The 22,198-nt window shown below is 42.4% G+C and overlaps 1 protein-coding gene across 4 annotated transcripts in view; it reads right to left on the bottom strand.

Moving 5' to 3' along the window:
- Positions 1-22,198, bottom strand: part of nrxn1a (neurexin 1a) — a 1,747,513-nt gene that overhangs the window by 47,168 nt on the left and 1,678,147 nt on the right. Inside the window, exon 1 of one of the 4 annotated variants that reach the window (XM_080200470.1) lies at positions 20,571-20,673. The exons of the other annotated variants lie outside the window; for them this stretch is intronic. Within the exon in view, the coding sequence (XP_080056596.1) occupies positions 20,571-20,603 (33 nt within the window). The 5' untranslated portion in view covers positions 20,604-20,673. Of the gene's footprint in view, positions 1-20,570; positions 20,674-22,198 lie in introns of those variants that run through there. 4 annotated transcript variants of the gene reach the window in all.

The raw sequence follows: 22,198 nt of genomic DNA, 5'->3' as shown, positions 1-22,198 counted from the left end.
TGTGGGACAACAAGGATCTCTAATTTGGAAAGAGTGGTCTGCAAGAGTTCCAGAGGTTCTGGTGGAATTAACAGTGGCAGGTTTGCTCCTGTAGAAGCACAATCTATTCCAATTACAGAGGGCACATTAAACCTGATGTAAAACAGAGCCTGGAATTTGTGATTGGGATTGCAAAGCAAGAGATTGTACGAACTGCTGCTTGAATTGCCCTAAATAGTAATGCAATAGTTTAAGTTCTGGCTTTGAGTTGATGCCTATGAATGGTAAATAGCTAGTATCATTTACCATGAGAGGTGGCTATGTGGGATGAGGGAAGGTATAAAGGGTGAGGATTGTATACTTTGTTAACTATGTTTTAGGATCATAGAATTTTAGAATCCCTACAGTGCAGAAGAAGGCCATTTGGCCCATCAAGCCTGCACCAACAATAATCCCACTCTGGTCCTATCCCCGTAACCCAACATATTTACCCTGCTAATCCCCCTGACACCAAGGGCCAATTTATCATGGCCATTGCATTTAACCCTCACATCTTTGGACTGTGGGAGGAAACTGAAGCATCCGGAAGAAACCCATGCAGACACAGGGAGGATGTGCAAACTCCACACGGTTACCCGAGGCCGTAATTGAACCCAGGCCCCTAGAACTGAGCGGCAGCAGTGCTAACCACTGTGTCACCGTGCCGTTTTCTTCAGGCTGAACTTCAAACAAGGTACTATAAAGTGTGGCATCTATGTCCACTCAGTGTTTGAGATAAACCCATTTTCCCAGACCAAAAATCATGTTTTTGAACACACTCGTGTATAAACTGATTCCTCTTTTCAGCCACAATAGTTGTCAGCATTAACTTTTCACCCCACAAATGTTTTACTTACCAGTGCCTTCTAAATGGGCACAAGGGATCAAGCAGGCAGCACTGACTGTGTTGCAAAGATCTACAGGAGTTTAAGACATGCCCATTCTTCAGATACCGAATTACATTTCAAAATGGTGACTGCCCACATCCACACCAAAGGTTCACTTTTATATTCGTCCTTGTTTTTGGAGGGATTTTTGCAAGGCTTCAAAGGTCAATTTATACACCAACGCTGACAGAATTTGCAAATGAAAAATTAATTTAAGGAAACTGAAAAATTTCTATTGATTGCTGTAGGGCTTTCAAAAAATATTTTTCAGTTACACATTAAGATTTCTTTTACTTGAATCCATTAAATATGAAAATGTTAAAGTGGTGCATGAATATTTAATGAAAATGACTTCATTGTCTCTCCAGAATTAAATATTAAAAAGTTGTCAGGACACATATAAAATGCAAAGATTTAAAACAGTAACAAAAAGCTGACAATACAGCAAGAGCTTTTTTTATATAATGTTGCCTTTGGAAGCCATACATTTGACATCAAAGTGAATAAAACACTTCTTGTTTGTAGCTTTCCTCAAATGTATTTTACCTTCACGGCTACATGTATCAAATGGTTTTTATAGTCCTAAAAGATATAGCAATGAACACATCAAAACAAGAGAACAGGAAATCCTAGTCAAACCAGAGTATAATGATTTCCACCATCATCCCCTCTCCCATGCCTGTGACTATGATCAGCTTCTATTTCATGCTGTCTTGCTTCACAACTGGTTAGTTCTATCTATCTTGTGCCACGTATCCTCACTGATAGGTCTTGGCTTTATTTTTCTCCTTCCTAGTCTGAAGGTATTGGGCAAGCAAATCCATGCGCACTGTCAGAGCAGCCCAATGCTTGGCTCAATTGGCCATTTGTTCATGCATGCACCAAAAAGCTGCCAGAAAACTTAACATTAAGAAGTCTCACAACACCAGGGTAAAGTCCAACCAGTTTATTTGATAGTAAACCCCCTATCAAATAAACTGGTTGAACATTAACCTGATGCTGTGAGACTTCTTACTGTGTTTACCCCAGCCCAACGCCAGTATCTCCACATCAGAAAACTACTCAACCACATAAGGCAATGGAAGTGAGCTTGATCTTGTCCCTATTCCAATATCTGTACATGCAAACTTTCCAACAGATGTCACCCGGTAGTGTTTCAAAACAGCAGCCCTTGCTCATTTAATTTATTCTTCCCTACTTCGGAGATGTTTTCTAATTGGTGTTCAGTTCAGAACGGTTAAATCCAACGCAGACTGGGAATTGAACTTGGTGGTTTTTGTCATTCATTGCTACAGTGGGCACCACTGCTTTCTCATTAAGTGGGAGTGGGAACTCTTTTGAAGTTTAGTTCTCCACTTGCCTTACTGCTACAATAATGATGTCTCAATAATTCATTCATGTGGAGCAATTGGTAATTTTCAGCACCCTTCTACGCGCACACACAAAAAAAGACAATTGCGATAAGCATTGCAGCAAGCTTAAATCTTTTCTGTGTTGCTGGGAGAAATCTGTCCCATTGGTTCCACGACATTTTCAAAGACTTTGCTGATAAATATATTCCAGCTTAAATGCAAAAGATGAGCAACCCACCTCAGCATTCATAAGCACTCCGTCATGGGTAGATTGCCAGTCTCCTTTTAAAAGAAGTCACTAACTGATTGTGAATAAGCAGCACAAATAAAAACGGTTACAATATTTATTTAATTGGCTCCATGAAAAGTTTTAATTTATTTTCCGAGCTGCTTGCTGACATATATGCCCAGTGCCTCATTTATCATATAGCTTTCACACATCCCATTTTCCTTTCTCCTGAGGCTAAAAATACATTTGTAACTGAGTGCTGGCAGAACATGAATAATCAAGGAGCATTGCTCCAGCCTTGGCTTATCTTATTGTGCCTTTGTTATAAAGCTGATAAGTCCTCTCCTTTAAATCCACTGAACATCGCTGTCTGAATGCTAATCAATTCTTTAAGTTTCTTTACACTGAATGGTGAAAAGGAGCCTTTGGACTAAACTAATTAACCCGGGGATTGCGAAACGGATTGAATAAAAAGCTAGGAATTGGGTGTCACCTGAAGAAAACTGCATTTCATAACTGCTTTCTGCCTACAGATAGCTTTGTTTCCATCATTTGCAATGTTTGGCTTTTCATAATCTACTCTGGTGAGGGGTGGGCGAAGGGGATCACATACCCGTGGATTTCAGTTTATTTGCTGAAACCATACAACTGTAAATGAGATTGTTAATGCAATTTCCTGACACTAAGCACAAGAAACAAAATGCATCACGGCTCTCTGTGTAGGTGAGGTGCTAATTAAACTCCACTGAACATTACAACGTCTCAACAAACAAGCTGTGAGCATTGCAGCTATGTGTCTTCGTTAACGTAGTATTGCTGTGCTTTGCAGTTAGTACTTCAACACCCCCTATGGATTTTCCTGCTACTTCAGGCAGCTGATAAAATGAGGTTCGCGGGGGATGGGGCAAACATTATTGTTGCTGCAGATGGGAGATGGAAAATTGCTAGCTCTGGCAATCTTCCCTTCAGCAGCCTGGTTGGTGCTTCGAACTGCATGAGGGCAAATCGTTTGATCAGCCTTTGTCATTGCTTTACACTGAGGTATTTTTTAGCAAGGAGATTGTTGCACATTCTCAAAATAATCAGCTGCTTTAGCAGCAATGATTATTGCAATATCGAAAATAAAAAATCCATCAAATCGCAAGCTCTGCACTTGTGTTTACCTATCAAAGCTTTCAGAAGGGAAACAACATTTATTAATCATTTGTCCTGCTCATTGAGCTATTCTCGGAGGTAATGCATAATGTACAACAAGCACTCTGCTATGAGCAAATTTGAATTTTTTCTTTCTGCTTTGCACTGTTACAGCAATCATTTTAATGAGACTTATCCATCATCGGAATAATTTCAGAGGAGGATATGGGCTGGATTTACACAGAGTGGAAAACTGGTGGGGAGAATCCGAATGCAGAAGTCCCAGCCCATTTCTGACAGATCCCATTTGTGGTGGTGAAGGGAAGGGGCAGGATGTCAATCATACAGGCAGGTAACCAGAACTAGGCAGGGCCATCTGACAAAGGCAAAATACTGCAGATGTTGAAATCAGAAACACAAACAGAAAATGCTGGAGAAACTCAGCAAGGCAGATGGCATCTGTGGAGAGGAAAGAGACGATGTGGAGATGCTGGCGTTGGACTGGGGTAAACACAATAAGAAGTGGTGACCTGTAAGAAGTAACCTGGTGTTGTGAGACTTCTTACTGAGAGAAAAGAGAGCCAATGTTTCGAGTCGGGATTACCCTTCTCATTTTGACTGGTTCAAGTGCCTTAACCCTCAGTGTGGGCGTCACAAATTACTGGAGTGGACATAAACACTTATGATGAGTAGAAAAGATCTGATTTTATATCACAATCTGAAGTGTTATTTAAATCCACCATTCTTTAGACATGTAAAAGAATAGGTTCAGGTTGGAAACCTCCTGCTGTGGGTTTGGTGGTGGAAGGAGTGGAGAATCTAATGGGAGCCAAAACATTGGAAAGCTGCCAGTATAAAATCACATTGCAATTCAACCCAATGGCAAGTCCGTCCTTCACCAGCTGATGGTTGAATGCCATTTGCAACTCACAAATGCTGATTAAACCAGCTGCCCACTGGCATTCTATTGGTCCTTCCAATCTTGTGCCATGCCAGCGTGAAAGTACTTCAGTATAAAACCCAATTGAATAAGATTGGCATGCAGAAGGCAGTCCTCAGTTTGCAAGAGACTTTGAGGTGAGTGCAACAAAGCCTTTCTGCCACAGTGCTGCGCTACTCCTGATGTACAGTCCACCACACTGCCAGGGAGACTGGTTCCTACCCTCTATCTCCATTTCAAGTTGGGCTTCATGGACAGCACCATGCTGCTAGGAACCATGGATCCGTCTGTGTCACCGAGTCAGATCAGCACACCACCTGGGAGTTGGAAAATACAGGGGTCCCTTCCCCCTTAGTGCCATACACCAGTGTCTATCTGGACCGCTCTTTGCAAATGGACTCAGGAAGCCACTGCAACAAAGGTCCGAAGTTTGAATTGGGGGTGGAGTGTGACGCTGGGGCAGGGGGGGAGGTAGAATGTGTGTGTGGAGGTGGGCAGGTTGTGGCCTGATAAAAAAGAGGTCAATGTGGAAGAAGTGCTTTGCAAGGAATGGTGGAGGTGGGGAAGGGGGAGGGTGAGGCAGCAGTGCTAAGCCCTGTGCCACCGATACAAAGATAGGCAGAGAGACTAGTAGTATTGAGGAGGCAGAGAGGCTCTGAAGGACTTAGACAGGTTAGGAGAGTGGGCAAAGAAATGGCTAATGGAATACAATATGGGAAAGTGTGAGGTTACACAATTTGGTAGGAAGAATAGAGGCATATACTGTTGTCTAAAGGGGGAAAGGCTTTAGAAGTCTGAAGCCCAAGGGACTTGGGAGTCCTGGTTCAATTTTCTCTTAAGGTTAATGTGCAGGTTCAGTTGACAGCGAGAAAGGCAAATTCAATGTTAGCATTCATTTCTAGAGGGAAAGAATACAAAAGCAGCAATGTACTTCTGAGGCTGTATAAAGGGAATATTGTGAGCAGTTTTGGGCCCCGTATCTAAGGAAGGATGTGCTGGCCTTGGAGGGGGTCTAAAGGAGGTTCACAAGAATGATTTCAGGAATGAAAGACTTGATGTATGAGGAGCAGTTGAGGACTCTGGGTCAATGCTCGTTGGAGTTTAGAAGGATGGGGGGAGGGGGGCGCTCTTATTGGAACTTACAGAATACAATCTATCCAGCCTCTTATAACTCAAACCATCAAGTCCTGGTAGCATCCTAGTAAATCTTTTCTACAGTCTTTCTAGTTTAATAGTAGTCTTTCTATAATAGGGTGACCAGAACTGAACACAGTATTCCAAGTGTGGCCTTACCAATGTCTTGTATAACTTCAACAAGACATCCCAACTCCTGTATTCAATGGTTGAGTTTCAAATGCTACAATTATCTCAGAAAGGGATTCAGAATTCACAGTTTGCTTGGCAGTTTAAAGTGGTTATAAAAAAGATTAGTTGTCTTTGGCATGGGCCAGAATTCTCTGGTCACATATGCCTCACCACCACTGCCAGTGAGAATGCAGAATTTGGTGCTCAGCCAAATTTCCATTCATAATAGGAGGACCGGAAGCTCCCAGCCACGGATGAAGTCAAATCCCAACCATGGAGTCTGAAGAGAAGCTTTTCTGAACACATAAGAGATGAAACATTTGAGATTTAAAAACTCTGAACGGATTGCATGAATGGCAATTTTTTTCACTATCAAGTATGTATGAGTGAGAGCCGATTCGATTGTTATTGGATTTAATTTTCATATTGCTCAAGGTCTTCCTATGGTGGATATTGGGTGAGTATCTATACTGGTGACATAGAGGGTATGAGGTGGCATAGGGGCTGGATAAGGGCATAAATTGGCATGGAGATGATGTGGCAGCCAGCGGGTGTCAGGGGTGGGGGCTAGAAGGCCTCAAAGGTTCTAAAACAACTGGAACCAAGTTTGCCCTAGTGACCATCTATGACTTGCTCCTTAAATCAGCATGCCCAACCTGATCCTGCCTTATCTCCCCAGAACATAATTTTGTTTAACAGGGCCCTTCAAACCAAGACAAGTCTGCTAAGTCAGGAAATTTCCTGACTTAAGCAACCCAACTCAGTTGCAAAAATCCAGGCCAATATTTTGCAATGGTTTTCTAAATTTCTCAGTGACACTGTGCTTTGTTCCTTTTTTTTATATCAAAGAATTTCTATACCCTAAAATTTGGGAGAATACTTTAAAAAATGTTTTTTCTCGGTGCAAAATTAGACATTGCCAAAGGGCCCATATCCCAAGCCTCCATTGCTTCATCCACCTTTTCTCCTGCCTCAGTTTAACTGCTGCTTTATCTGGGATTCCAAAACTGGCCAGTCCCCCATCTTCCACTTCCATAAACTTGAGCTTATCCAAAAATTCTGTATCCTATTACAAGTCATCTGTCACTTTGTGCTTGCTGCTGTATTTTGGTTCCTAGCTTTCCAAAGCTTTATTTTTAAAATTCACATCATCATGTTCAAATCCTTCCATGTATTTTGGTTCCTGGTTCTCCAAAGCCTTATTTTTAAAATTCATTTCATCATGTTGAAATCCCTCCATGGTATAGCCCCCCGAGAGGTATAGTGGTTAGCACTGCTGCCCCCCACCTCCAGGGACTCAGGTTCAATTCCAGCCATGAGTGACTGTGTGGGGTTTGTACATTCTCCCCGTATCTGCGTGCGTTTCCTCCGGTACTCCAGTTTCCTCCAACTCCAAAGATATGAAGGTTAGATATATTGGCCATGATAAGTTACTCTGTCAGACAGTTAGTGTAGACTCAATGACCGAAAGGCCTCTTCTGTATTGTAGGATTCTACGATTTCTACCTTGCGAGCCTCCAACTCCAAGAACTATGTTCTTCTAGCTCTAACCTCTTGTGCATCCCCACTTCTTTTGTTCTATCATTGGTATCTTCAGACAATGCTACTCTAACCTAGATCCTCATTAAACCATTCAGTTCTCCTTTAAAACACTCCTAACCAAGATTTTGTCAATCATCCTAATACCTCCTTTTTTAGCTCAGTGCTAAATTCCGGCTTATTATTCTTCTTCGAAATGCTGTTAGACATTTTCCCACTTCAACAGCACTATATAAGTGTGTGTTGCTGTTGTGGAAAGGCATAATTTGAACCATACTGTGTTTCACACCTTTATTCCTCCTGAAAAGGATTCAACCCATTTTAATGAGCCTACTCTACACAATGCAATCCATCACAGTTTCTTTTTTATTCTCACCTCAAGTCAGATTTAAATTGATCCACTGAATTTCCATTCAGCAGATGGGACTACATAAGTGGACTCAAAAGGTTTGTTCAAAAGATTCAAGTATAAGGTGCAATATGGAAATGTGGCAAGGCAAGTGGAAAGTTGGTTGATTGACAGGAAACAACAAATGAGGACAAATGGCTTTTCCTAGGAGTTGAAGAAAGTGTACCCCCAGAGACTAGTACTGGGTCTATTTTTGTGCTTGGTATATAACTAATTTGACCTTGGGCATAGACAGCAAAACCTTAAAAAAAATTAACAACACAAAGGTTGCAGTTTGGCAAAACACAGGGGAGAACTGCAAAAGATTTCAGAAAAATATGGAGATGATAACCTACATTTGATCCATTTTCATGTCTGAGGTGAACATTATAATTATTACACTCCAGAAACCAAGACACAGGATTCAGTGCAGTGTAGGAAACTCCCCATCATCACAGCCCACCACTCTGAGTGTCATACCAATGGCACAACCTCTCAGCCAATATGCAATTAAATGAACAAATTAGTAGAAGATCATAAAAAATAGGAGCAGAAGTAGACCTTATCAAGTCTATTTCACTATTCACAAGATCATGGCTGATCTGATTGTGGTCTTTCGTCCATTGCTTGTACTTCATCACCCTTGATTCTCTTATCAATCAAAAATCTGTCTAACTCAACTTTGAATATATTCAGTGACCCAGCCTCCACTTTTCATTGGGGAAGAGTAGTTCAAAAATGAACAACGCATTGACAGAAGAAATTCCTCCTCATTGCCATCTTCGATGAGCGAGCCCTTATTTTTAAATGGTCTCCCCCAATTGTCAATGCCACCGTGACAGAAAACACCCTTTTCCATGTTAACCCTGTCAAGTGCCCTCAGAATCTTACATGATTCAATAAGGACACTTCTTATTCTTCTAAACTCCAATGAATATACATCCAACCTGCTCAACGTTTCCTTATAAGACAACCCTTTTATTCCAGGAATCAGCTGAGTGAAGCTCATCTCAATTGCTTCCAGTGCAAGTATATTAAGGAAGGAAACCAAAACTACACTCACACCAATGCTCTGTATAGTTGCAGTGAGACTTTCTCACTTCTATACTTCATTCTCCTTGCAAAAATTTCAACATTCCATTTGCCTTTCTAATTACATGCCTTCTAATGTTTAGTGGTTCATGAACAAGGGCACCCGCATCCATCTGCTATAGCATTCTGTAATCTGTCTCTATTTAAATCTGTTTTTCTATTCTTCCTGTAAAAATTGACGACGTCACATTTTCCCACAGTATGCTTCAATCTGCCAAATCTTTGTCCACTCATTGAGCCTGATCTATATCTTTTTGCAGACTCTCTTATCCTCCTCACAATTTGCTGTCTTACCTTTCCACATATCAGCTGCAAATTTAGCCATACTACATTTGGTCTTTTCATCCAACTCACTAATATAGATCATAAATAGTTGAGGCCCCAGCACTGATCCCTGTGGCACCACAAGAGTCACACATTGCCAACTTGCAAATGATTCATTTCCAACAGCTATTTCCTGGTAGTTAGCGACACCTCGAGCGATGTTAAAGATCTTCCCTAATGCCATGAGCCCTTCTTTTCTGCAATAGCGTTTCATATGGCATCCTATTGAATACTTTTTGGAAATCCAAATACACTGCACCTGCTGATTCCCTTTATCCATCCTTATTTGTTATCCTCAATGAACTCTGCAGCCACTTTTGTTCAGACTCTAGGATGCAGACCATCAGTTCCAGAGGACTAATCAGTCTTTAGTACCCTTAGTTTTCCTCATACATTTTCTCTATATTGATTGTGATTGTTATAAGTTCCTTCTTCGATTTTCCCTGTGGATTTTTTTATTGCTGCCCTGGGGATGTTTATTGTGTCTGCTACTGTGAAGATGGCTACAAAATACTTGTTCAAAATCTCTGCCGGTTCCTTGTTTCCCATTATTAATTCTCCACTCTCACAATCTAAGGAATCAACACTCGCCACCACTACTCTTTCCCTTCTTATAAACTTTGGTAGAAGCCTTTGTTATCCAGTTTTATATTCTTTAATAGCTTTCTCTCATACCCCAATGTTGTCCTCGTATTTTTAAGTCATCCTTCACTGGTTTATAACATTTTCCTTATCTTCTGGCCTATCACTAATTTTTGAAGTATGGTAAATCTTTACTTTCAAGTTGACACCATCCTTAAATTCCTTAGGTGGTTAGAGATGGTGCATTCTCCTCAGAATCTTTCTTTCTTCACGTGATATACTTTCATTAAAAGTTATGAAATACATTTGCTGCTGCTTATCTGTAATCTCACCCTTTCACCTATTTTTCTGGCAAATCCATCTTCCTATCCATATAATTTCCTTTTTTAAACTTAAGACTCAAGTTTCAGACCCAATTTTCTCACCATCAAACTGAATATGAAATTCTATCATGTTATGATCACTCTTACCAATAGGATCCTTGATAGGATGTAATTAATTAATCCTTTCTATTTACTTTAATCTTTTCTATGTGATTTAGCAATTCTGCGATTACACATTACCAGCTCTAAATAGCATGGTCCTTTATTGATCCCAGAATGTATGAATGGGTAGAGAAGGAGACAATGGTTGAGATAGTACTTTTTGGGAAAAAACAGGGAGGGGAAAAATATATGATGAATGGGAATGAACTGAAGTTTGCAGAGGAAGAAAGAAACTTTAGAATTCAAATACATAACTTGGTGAGAGTACAAGCAGGTAGAGAGTGACATTAAAAGCAGCTTTTGTACTTCATAAATAGGAGCAAATAAAAATATTAAAAATGAGTGCAGTTTATGCTCCTTTTGTAAAAAATAATGAATCAAATCTTTAGCACTTATAAAACGTTTCAAGTGTTGGGACCATTTCTAGGTTCCAAACCTGCTTGGGTCATTGATACACAGTCAAGAAAGATGTTCCAGGAGGTAACCAATTAGCAGGCTGTCTCTGCATTCACCATCAACTCAGGATGGTTGCATGGAATAGCAAGGTCAGAAGCTCTACAGGAATATCCAGCTGGCAGCCTCACCAAGAAAGCTCAGCTCTGTCGAAGAAGAGATCGAGGACCTGAAAAGCTGGAGTACTGTGTGCAGTTTTGGGCGCCGCACCTGCGCAAGGATATTTTGGCCCTGGAGGGAGTGCAGAGGAGGTTTACTAGGCTGATACCGGAGTTGAGGGGATTGAGCTATGAGGAGAGGCTGAATAAACTAGGCTTGTACTCGTTGGAGTTTAGAAGAATGAGGGGAGATCTCATTGAGACGTATAAGATGATGAATGGGATGGATAGGATAGAGGTGGAGAGACTCTTCCCGCTCAAAAAAGACAGTAGGACTAGGGGGCACAGCCTCAAGATAAAGGGGAGGCGGTTTAGAACGGAGTTGAGGAGGAACTTCTTCACTCAAAGGGTGGTGAATCTCTGGAATTCTCTGCCCGTTGAAGTGGTGGAGGCTGCCTCGCTAAATATTTTTAAGAAGCAGGTTGATGGGTTCTTGATAAGAGAGGGGATTAAGGGTTATGGGGAGAGGGCGGGAAAGTGGAACTGAGCCACGACAGATCAGCCATGATCTTATTGAATGGCGGGGCAGGCTCGAAGGGCCAGATGGCCTACTCCTGCTCCTATTTCTTATGTTCTTATGTTAAAACCTCTTTTAAAGAAAGTATGCAGCTGCAATTGATTCTCCTTGAGGCTTGCGGTATCTCTAGTTCCATTTCAGTCAGCCTCCTATGGCCCTACAACCTCCTGCTGAGAAGCTGCTTTTGATGGGTGGCCAGGCTCCCAATTCAACAGAGAGGATCCTGTAACTAGAAAAATTTCCCTATTGCCAGATTATGGTCCAATATTGCAGCCTTAACAGTTGCCTTTTCACCTCCATGGAGTGGGTTGCCAATTCCAGTGGTAGCCCACCCCTGAGAAACTCATCTGGAGACTGTATTATGTTGGGGAGCCATCTTGAAGAGGTTTTGTGCAGAGTTGTCACTGCACAGCTGGGAAAGATCCCATCCACTGAAGTCACTGAAAAGGTATGACAAGAATTGACCAGAATGCTATCATGTCTGAGACAATAAGAGTGAGTAAGTCACAGAATGTTGATGTTATTTATCACTGGTGAAGAAAACATTCAATAAATGGAGGGAGCATGAGGAAACAATGGAGCAGCCAAGGAATTGGGATGGAATGGGGGCAGGGAGCAGCCAAGAGCAGAAGAGAATATACAGGCAGAAGAGGTGGGCAGTGGGATCGGGAGGGAGTAGGTGGGACCCAGAAGGAAAAAACAATTTGTCCTTCTAGAAAGGGAGCAGGCAGAGGACTGAGGGAATATAGAGAAGGTGTAAGGGAGGGACAGGAGCAGGGAATGGGTGGAGGAATTAGCCTGTGAGCAAAGGAAGCAGTTTCTGGGCAGGACAGAGCAGGCAGAAATGGGAAAGCAGGAGCATAATGGCATTGGGAGGAAGTGGGCAGTGAGCTGGGGGAGCGGGCAGTGGGTGGGTGGGAGTGAGCAATGGAGGGCAGGAATGGACAGCAGCTGGGAGAAAGTGGGCAGTGGGCTTGAGTGAGCCAGCAACAATTGAAAGAGAGTTTGCAGTGGACAGAAGGGCATGCACGGGATGAAGTGGGAGATGGTCGGGGGTGGGGGGGGGTGGGGCAGCAAGCAGTCATGAGGAGAGAACAGGATGTGGGTGGGAATGAACAGGCCATGGGGAGGAAGAAGTGGATGAGATGGGACAAACACCAAGTGGGAGGGAATGAAGTGCGGGTGGGAGGGGCAGATAGGGAGTAGAGGAGAAGGCAACAGGTTGGGAGGGAGAAAGTCGTGGACCAAACAAGTGGATAGCAGGTGGGAGCATGCAGTGCGCAGAGAGAGAGGGTGGGCAAGTGGACAGGAGAGGGGAAGGATTGAGAGGGGACTGGCAGCAGGTGGGAGGGGGCAGGGAGAGTTCAGAGGGGGTGGGCAGCAGGAAGGCAGGTATTTGGGAGGAGGGAGTTGGAAGGAGCAAAGCCACAAAATGGATAGTAGAGAATCAGGAATGGGTGAAGGGAGCAGACAGTTGGTGGGAAGAAGTGGGAGGAGACAGGGAATGTTTGAGAGGGAGTAGGAGTTGATGGGAGAGAGTTCGGAATGGGCAGGAGCTAAGATCTTATGACTTACAATAGCGACACAAACAGTTGGTTGGGGAAACCATACACACGATGACAGCTGCGGTTAGACCCAGCTCCTGCAATTCGTTCCCTGTTTGGTGATGGTAGGAGTTCTACTGATGGACAAACTGCCTCTATCTACGCAGTAAGCATTTCTTGTGTGCTGGATCAATGGGTGTTGCTGGATAGAGAATCCCAATTTTCCCATCCCAGCAGACACTGGAGTCAAGTTTGGCTCACTGTAATCTTCCTGGTGTAAACTGCTACACTCAATACTGTTCTGGAAAGAAAAATCTTCTATCTGCCTGCTCTGAATGGTTCAGTGCCACACCATATTTACCCAGTGATCTTTCAGCGTTTATATTCATAATAATTCTACTGTTAATAGCTTTATTAGGAAGAACATCTCCATTAAAATAATAAGAACCGCCAAAGGCAGCAGGCTGCTGGCAACAGAGTGACAAAATTATTGGAACATTTCTCACATTTTTATTAAAAATAAAAAAAAGGGAAGTAGTATTAAAAGCTGCAAACATTGGCAATCTAAAATAAAATAGAAAATAGTAGAAACACAATTCAGTCACTATCCAGAGAGAACAGGCAAACTGACTGACAGATTATGCCCCTTTCTCAGACCTACTTTATCATCCCAAAGTAGGAAGGGGGCAATAGCAAGAAAATATTGAAGTGATGCTTTGAACTGTTTTAAAGGCATAAAAAAGAATTGAGCAAGTGAAAGCCATATGAAAAAATGCTCATGATAATCAAAACACTGACTCAGTTCTTTACATATTATTTGTGTTCATAATGTCTTTACTCTTTTTTCAAATAAGCCAGCTTTCAGGTACAGCGCACCAAGGGTTGTAATGATAGTAATCTGAATAACGAGAAAACACCTGTACGGCATCCTTATCAGGAAGGGTTATTGTTGCATCAATGTAAAAATAGTGCACCAAGCCCACATAAATGTAATGTGCACCAAGTCACAATTCCAAGGTCTGCATGATGTTTTCCCTTTGGGATAATACAATTTTTGATGAAGGAAGACAGGAATAGAGAATATGGCATAATCATGGCTGATGACATATTTTTAGTACTTTCAGACAGGAAGTACTGCTTGAATCATAGAATTATACTATGCAGAAGAAACCCTTCAGCCCATCAAGTCTGCAGTGACATGCGAGAAATACCTGAACTCCTACCTAATCTCATCTACCAGCACTTGACCCATAGTCTTGACTATCATGATGTGCCAACTGCTCATCCAGGTACTTTCTTTACAGGATGAGGGGCAACCCGCCTCTACCACTTTACCAGGCAGTGCATTCCAGACCTTCACCACCCTCTGGGTAAAAAAGTTTTTCCTATCATCTCCCCTAAACCTCCTGCACCTCACATTGAACAAATGTCTTCTTGTGACTGACCCTTCAATTTCAGAGAACAGCTGCTCCCTATCTGCTCTGTCCATGCCCCTCATAACCTTGTACACCTCTGTATCCTGGTGAATTTCCTCCGCAACCCTCCCAGTGTAATCACGCCCTTCCTATGATGTGGCAACCAGAACTACACACAGTACTCTAGCTGTGGACCCTGTACTGCGCACAGTACTCTAGCTGTGGACCCTGTACTGCACACAGTACTCTAGCTGTGGACCCTGTACTGCGCACAGTACTCTAGCTGTGGACCCTGTACTGCACACAGTACTCTAGCTGTGGACCCTGTACTGCGCACAGTACTCTAGCTGTGGACCCTGTACTGCGCACAGTACTCTAGCTGTGGACCCTGTACTGCGCACAGTACTCTAGCTGTGGACCCTGTACTGTGCACAGTACTCTAGCTGTGGACCCTGTACTGCGCACAGTACTCTAGCTGTGGACCCTGTACTGCGCACAGTACTCTAGCTGTGGACCCTGTACTGCGCACAGTACTCTAGCTGTGGACCCTGTACTGCGCACAGTACTCTAGCTGTGGACCCTGTACTGCGCACAGTACTCTACGGTCAGGCGTGTGGTTAAAGCCCCAAATTACCACTGTTATTGGTGCTGTAATAATCAGTTGTTTTTTCTCCCCCTCCAACTCTCAAAAAGATTTTGTCAATGAATATCAAAACTATACAAGAAATATTTGGAGTGTAATTACAATAATGTGCTAACTCCCATCAGGACTTCATCTGATGTTTGGTTAACAATATGCAAGTATGCTTATCAGTTTGCATCCATGACCTCCAAGTTACATCGAATTACAGGGAATGCGCAGCACAAAAACAGGCCATCACCTTAACTGGTCCATGTCAGTTTTTATGCTTAATAGAAGTCTCCTCCCACACTACCTATCAAACTTCATCAACTGTACTATCCATTCATTTCTTCCTCCTGTGCACCATTCTCTGTGGAATAATATTTATCATCTTTTCTGAATTTGGGCAACAACCCTTAATCCACAACCAATGATCCCACAAACAACAGATCAGATCTAAGCTCTGCACATGAAGTCATGAATGGTGGTGTGCAAACAACTAACTGGAGGAGGTAACTCGACAAGTATCCCCAACCTCAATGATGAGGAAGAGAGTGCTGAAGAATCTGTACCATTTTCAGCTAGAAGTCCCGAGCAGATGATCAATCTCAGTCTCCTTCTGAGGTTCCTTATCACAGTTGCCAGTCTTCTGCAAATTTGATTCACTCCACATGATATCAAGAAATGGCTGAAGGGACTGCAAATTGCAAAGACAATGGGCCCTGACAACATTCCAGCAATAATACTGAAGATTTGTACCTCAGAACTAGCTGCAAACCCAGCCAAGCTGTTCCAGGACAGCTACAACATCTACATAGCAATGTGGAAAACTGTCTAGGTATGCCCTATCCACAAAAAGCAGGACAAATACAATCTAGTAAATTAGCACCCCGTCAGATACTCTCGATCATCAGTGAAATGATGGAAAGTATTATTTACAATGCTATCAAGGAACACAAATACATCAATGCTCAATTTGGGTCCAACTAGGGCCACGCATCTCCTGATCTCTTACAGCCTCAGTCCAAGCATGGACAAAAAGCTAATCTCAAGAGGTGAGTGTGAATGCCCCTGACATCAAGGGATCGAGCGCGACATCAAGGAAACTGAGCAAATCAGGAGTCAATGGGAATCAAGGGAAAAACTGTGTTGGTTAGAGTCATACCTGGCACAAAGGAAGATGGTTGTGCTAGTTGGAGGCCATTCATTTCAGTCCCAGGATGCTGCTGCAGGAGATATTCAGGGTGGTGTCCTAAACCCAAGGTCAGAATGAGACAATTGCACAATATTCAGCACCATTCGTGACACCTCAGATATTGAAACAATCCATGTCCAAATGCAGCAAGATTTGGAGAATATCCAGGCTTGTACTGATAAGTGGCAAGTAACATTTGTACCACACAAATGTCAGGTAGTGACCATTTCCAACAAGAGAGAATCTAACCATCTCCCCATAACATTCAGTGGCGTTACCACTGCTAAACTCCCCCTCTGTCAACATCCTAGGGGTTAGTATTGTACAGAAAATGAACTGCACCAACCATATACATACTATGGCTACAAGAGTAGGTCAGAGGTTTGATTGCATATCATGTCAACTCCACACTACAATACCTGCATAGAAGTCAGCGTGTCACCAAAGTACCATTTCTTGAATAATGTCTTTATGAATGAATTAGGTAGTGCCACAGCAGTAGAGCTTGTGTACTACTCTCTCACGCACTTTGTGTTTATGTTAAAATTTGTTTATGAGTAAGTGCTGTGTGACAGTACTGTTGGCAACATCTCCCATCACTTCACTGAAGATCAAGAGTAAGCTGAAGGGGCTGTTTTTGACCAGGTTGACTTTGCTGTTTTTTTTTGTGGACAGCACAGATCTGGTCAATTTTCCTCATTACCAAGTAGACGCCAGCGTTGTAGCTGTAATGGAATATGTTTAAAGCTAAAATTGACACAACATAATCCAGAAGGGCTTACAAGTCTATTGTACTACCCTTCCAATCGGACTATTTCTTTCACATTATGCAAAAAGCTGTGCAATTGGTGTTGGCACTAGAAAGAACCAATAACCACACAGAGGATGAAGTGGAAAATGTCAAGAGCTTCAGGTTTCTGGGTGTTCAGATCACAAACAACCTGCCCTGATCCCTCCACGCTGACACTATAGTTAAGAAAGCCCACCAACGCTTCTACTTTTTATGAAGGCTAAGGAAATTTGGCATGTCCACTACGACTTCACCAACTTTTATGGGTGCACCATAGAAAGCATCCTTTCTGGTTGCATCACAGTTTAGCATGGATCCTGCTCTGACTAAGGCCACAAGTAACTGCAAAAGTTGTGAACGTAGCCCAGTCCATCACGCAAACCAGCCTCCCATCCATTTACCTTGTCTACACTTCCCACTGCTTTGGAAAAGCACTAGCATAATCAATTACCCCATGCACCCCAGACATACTCTCTTCCACCTCCTGTTGAAGAAAAGATGCAAAAGTCTGAGGTCACATTCCAGCCGACTCAACAGCAGCTTCTTCCCTGCTGCGATCAGACTTTTCAATGAGCCTGCTTTATATTAATTGATCTTTCTCTACACCTTGGCTATGTCTGTAACACTATATTCTGCACCCTCTCCTTTCCTTCTCCCTTATGTATTTGTGAATGGTATGATTTGTCGGTACAGCGTGCAAGAATCAATACTTTTCACTGTATCCCAATACACGTAATAATAATAAATCAAATCAAGCCTGAAAGAGAAATAATTTTAGTGTAGGTACTAACTTAACTCCAATCAGCTACAGTTAAAATATTCTCTATCATTAATTCTGTGGAAAGAATCTGTACTCTATACCTTCTGTTATTCTTTCGTAGGATCTGGATATCGTTAGCGAGACCAGCATTTATTACCCATCTCAAACTGCCCTTGAAAAGGTGGTGTGCCACCTTCTTTAACTGCTGCAGTCCAGGTGGTGTAGGTACACCCACAATGCTGTTTGCAATGGAGTTCCAGGATTGTGACCCAGGATTTTGTATCACAAGATAAAGAAATACATCTGTTCCTGTTTCAATCTCTATAGTTAAACCTTGGTTATGGTAGATCAGATCTTAGTGAAATAGGGCTGAATTTAATGTTCCTGATGAGGGTCCCACCCATTAGTTTAAGAACCTGTGGAAAATAGATGTTGCTTCTTTGGGGGAGGCCCCACCAAACCAATTGCTTGTCAGACACTTAACTGACCAGTGTTGGGCCTTTCCTGGGATTTAGCGTCCTACCAGCAACCTGATTCTGTATCCTGTCCTCACTATCCCCTCACCACACCCCCAGACCTGCTGACAAAACCAAGTAAGAAGTATCACGACACCAGGTTAAAATCCAACAGGTTTATTTGGTAGTAAACGCCACTAGCTTTCGGGGTGCTGCTCCTTTGTCAGGTGAGTCACCTGATGAAGGAGTAGCTTTCCAAAAGCTAGTGGTGTTTGTCATCAAATAAACCTGTTGGTCTTTAACCTGGTGTTGTGAGACTTCTTACTGTGTTTACCACAATCCAACGCCTGCATCTCCATGTCATGACAAAACCAAGATCAGCTGCTCTCCACTGCCTGCAGTACCACTGGGTGGTTGCTGCTGGTAATATTCCAAGGAATTTGCCGAGAATCATTGTTGGATGCCTGCACTCAGGTGAATGAGGTGGGATGGGGATCATGGGGAAGGGTGTTGTGTGAAGCAGGCGGGAGGCCAGGATAAGGGCAGGTGGGCGGTTTTTGGTGGTCCTCTTTTTTTGGATGCTCCCTCCTTTCCGATGCTGAGTCCCTTGGTTGGACACAGAGGATCTGATAATGAGGGACCCTCCCCAGTAAGACCACAGGCAAATCTAAAAAGAGTTTGCTGCATGATCTTTGGGAGGCATGGGAAAGTTGTCTGTCTCCCATGTAATCCCAGAGACACCACTAAATTCTAATGGGCTCAGGGGTAATTGGTGTCACCTGGTTCATCAATGTGCCTAACTGACATCCACTGTGAGCGGACAAGTTTCTTGCATTGGCCCTTTCCACCTCTTACTTAAGTCTCGCTATTGGGAGACTGGCAGTTTAACCTTTCCTCCAGTAAGTGGGCCTGGCTGCCGTATTTCCTACCACGACAGATTTGATTAAATTTGGCTCATGTATCAGAACGGCAGTGACCACCTGAGATATTATTTTAGTAAATCCATGCATTTTCCTGTATTCTATCTTAGTTGAACATCTGAGCCCCCTGCAGCAGACTGCAAGCTGCCACTTCTCTCAGGGACACAGGCGTTGCCTTTAAATTATCAAGTTGAACAGTCTCGCCTAGGTCCTTTTAAAAATGTCTGGCCACAGTAAAAGTAGTTGCCTTGGCAACCATAAAGCATGTTAAGAATTGCGACACAGCATCAACTCCCCAAGCAGAAAGAAAACCATCTAGCAATATTTCCAAACCCTTAAAGTATCGGTTTGGATTAAGTCTGAAATCAGCTCATGAGTATCCAAATAATATACATCTATTCACTGTCTGGATGTATTCATAAAGCACCAAAAAACATAGCTACCTGTGTCAATATATTTATATATTTAAAAATAAATAGAATTTGTAACATTAAATTATAATCAATTATTTTACAATAGCTGGTCACATCTTCCTTTATGAATCCAGACAAAGCCTGATAACTGTTGAGATAGAAACACCAATGGATAAATAATCCAGCTGTCACATGACATTCAAAATTCAAAGTTGCTACTCATGATTACTATAGTCAGATCCTAAGATTGGCATTATCAGTCGATCAAAACGTCACACTGCAGTACATACTCAGCACACTGCAGAATTACAATTTAAATGCATGCATGATTACTATTCTATTTTACATGCATCAAATCCAATTCGGGGAAAGCATAAAAATAAACTAGACACTTATGGTTAACTTAAAGAGCATCACAAATGCTCCTGGTAATGAAATATTATCAACATTCACCTTTACATTTTTTTTGTTTCACAAGCATAGTCCTGTCGATAAAAAAGATACATGCACGACATGCCAGTTACTACCACACCATCATGCTGGTAATATAATGGTGAGTCTGCATATGTCAAAGACACTCTTGCAAGCAACTCTACACAGACTGCAAGCTGACACTTTCCTTCAAGCAGTACATTTTTTCCCCCTGTTAAGCCTTTATGTGCTTTATTGATGGGGATGAAGATGCTGCCCTTGCACAACTAAACACCACGAAATTAAGAGGATTAATAAATGCATAACAGCATAAGGTGGGTTAATACAAGCTGCAGGCTTCTCATGCATGTAAACAGCACTCCTTCCGACAACCAAGAAATGACTTTGTCTGAATTTTTGACATTCAGTCCCTTAACCACTCGAGGTATTGGCACCGTATCTGTCACCAGAACATGGTTGCCACTGTCTAAAAGATTAATGTAGGTCAGATTCACCTCCATGCATAACCTTTAGACAAACATGCCATGTTAATCTCTGCAATGCTCAAATGTGCAAGCTGAGTAGCGTGCACATTGCAGTGGCAAGGTTGTGCTCTGCAATGACTGTGATGGAAAGAGCTACCTGAAAGGTTTCACAGTGCCATTTCATTTCCATGCTGCTCTGTCCTGTCTGGCTACCAAGTGACCGCTGCGTGCATAAAGCTTTCTTTAATTCTTAATGGAAAAAAATCCTTGAAAATTTAGTCCATCCTCTGAAATCAATACTTCTGACAGGAGTGCTCCCTGACTCAGTGGGAGATCGACATGATAAATTGCCTCCGCATCAGCCTGGCCTATCAGTGCCCCGCACACAGATGGGCGAGGGAAGACACAAAGCAATTTCATCAGTCACGTGTAGTCCAATGACCAATGTTTCTCAGCGGCTGCTGGAGGAAGGATTGCAGCAGTTTGTTCCGCATATGAAATGTCTTGCACGGCACCGTCAGTTCATCCTCCAACAAATCCCGAGAACAACATTTGGGAGTTCTGAATTCAAATGTCGGAATGGGGCTGGGGGGGAGGGAACACCTCCATTGAGCAATGAAACAAGAAATGCATAATCTGTTCCTCTGGCAGAAATTAATCCTTCACCGAGTGAGTACAGTTGGAGCAAACGCAGCCCAGTCGGACTTGTGACTTTTCCTATATAGTCTTAAATAATTGAAAAATGAAAATCACAAGCCTAATTTAGTCAGATAAACCACAGGTTGACGATTAAAGCATTGCTTTCGCAGCGTTCTGCGAGATAACGAACACAATTGAATATATAAATTATAAAAAAGGCGGAAGTATTAATTTGGCAATTTGCTGCTCCAGAAACCGAACAGATAAATGAATCTCAGGCACACATTTTAAAACACTGTTACGCTGTGTCCTGTTATTTTAGCACAAATGGTCAAAACCACAACATATTTTATCTATAGGAACAATACACCAGCAGCGATATAGCCCATTTAGTCAAGCCGTACACTTTATTCTGTTGATCATTTATTAAACAATAAAAGCATTACTTATTTCTGGTTTGGAGGGAATGCTGAAGGGTTGCAGTTAGGCAGATCTTGTGTTCACACAGAATTGAAGGGGACCTCTGAAATGCAGACTAAATCCGTTGCAAAATTATTAAATAACAATCCAAAGCGACACCGCATCTGGAGAACTGTCTAAATAACCCCGTGATGCAGGCAACAACACGGGTCAGGAAGAATAATTAGTCCCAATTTTCAAAAGGAGGACGGTAAGAACAATGCTCAACCCGCAGCTCTGAAATGCAATATTGAACATTTGTCTACTTATCCAGAAGCTACATAAAGCAGGCACAAAGATATATTAAGATGTTTGTCATGTTCCATCCCAGCTCAACGGCTGTATCAGCTCCGCTACTAAAACAACTCCATCACAAGCAACACACAATTGACGGTACTTGTATCTGACACAAACACACTCTATATTCAGGAAAACAAATATGAAAGGGTGCTCCAAACACAAACTCTGCCACCTTGGCATTGTGCCAGCCTGCACAGCTGGAGCAGGAATTCTCATATGCTTGTGAAATAAACCCAGTTTCCATAATGGCCCTTAATACTGAGATATGAGGAGAGGAGGCTGAATGCTATAACTGCTGTTGCGCTGCACAGCGGGGGGTAACAGGATGTTTTTCGATACCGTGCCATATTGTTGTAAATGGTGAAATATTTTCAAAAATGGAAAATC

This window comes from Carcharhinus amblyrhynchos, chromosome 12 (genome assembly GCF_965287045.1).
Source record: "Carcharhinus amblyrhynchos chromosome 12, sCarAmb.v2.hapA, whole genome shotgun sequence".
NCBI classification, from domain to species: domain Eukaryota; kingdom Metazoa; phylum Chordata; class Chondrichthyes; order Carcharhiniformes; family Carcharhinidae; genus Carcharhinus; species Carcharhinus amblyrhynchos.
Note: the sequence above shows the minus strand (reverse complement) of the source record. Positions and strands in the feature narration are given on the sequence as shown.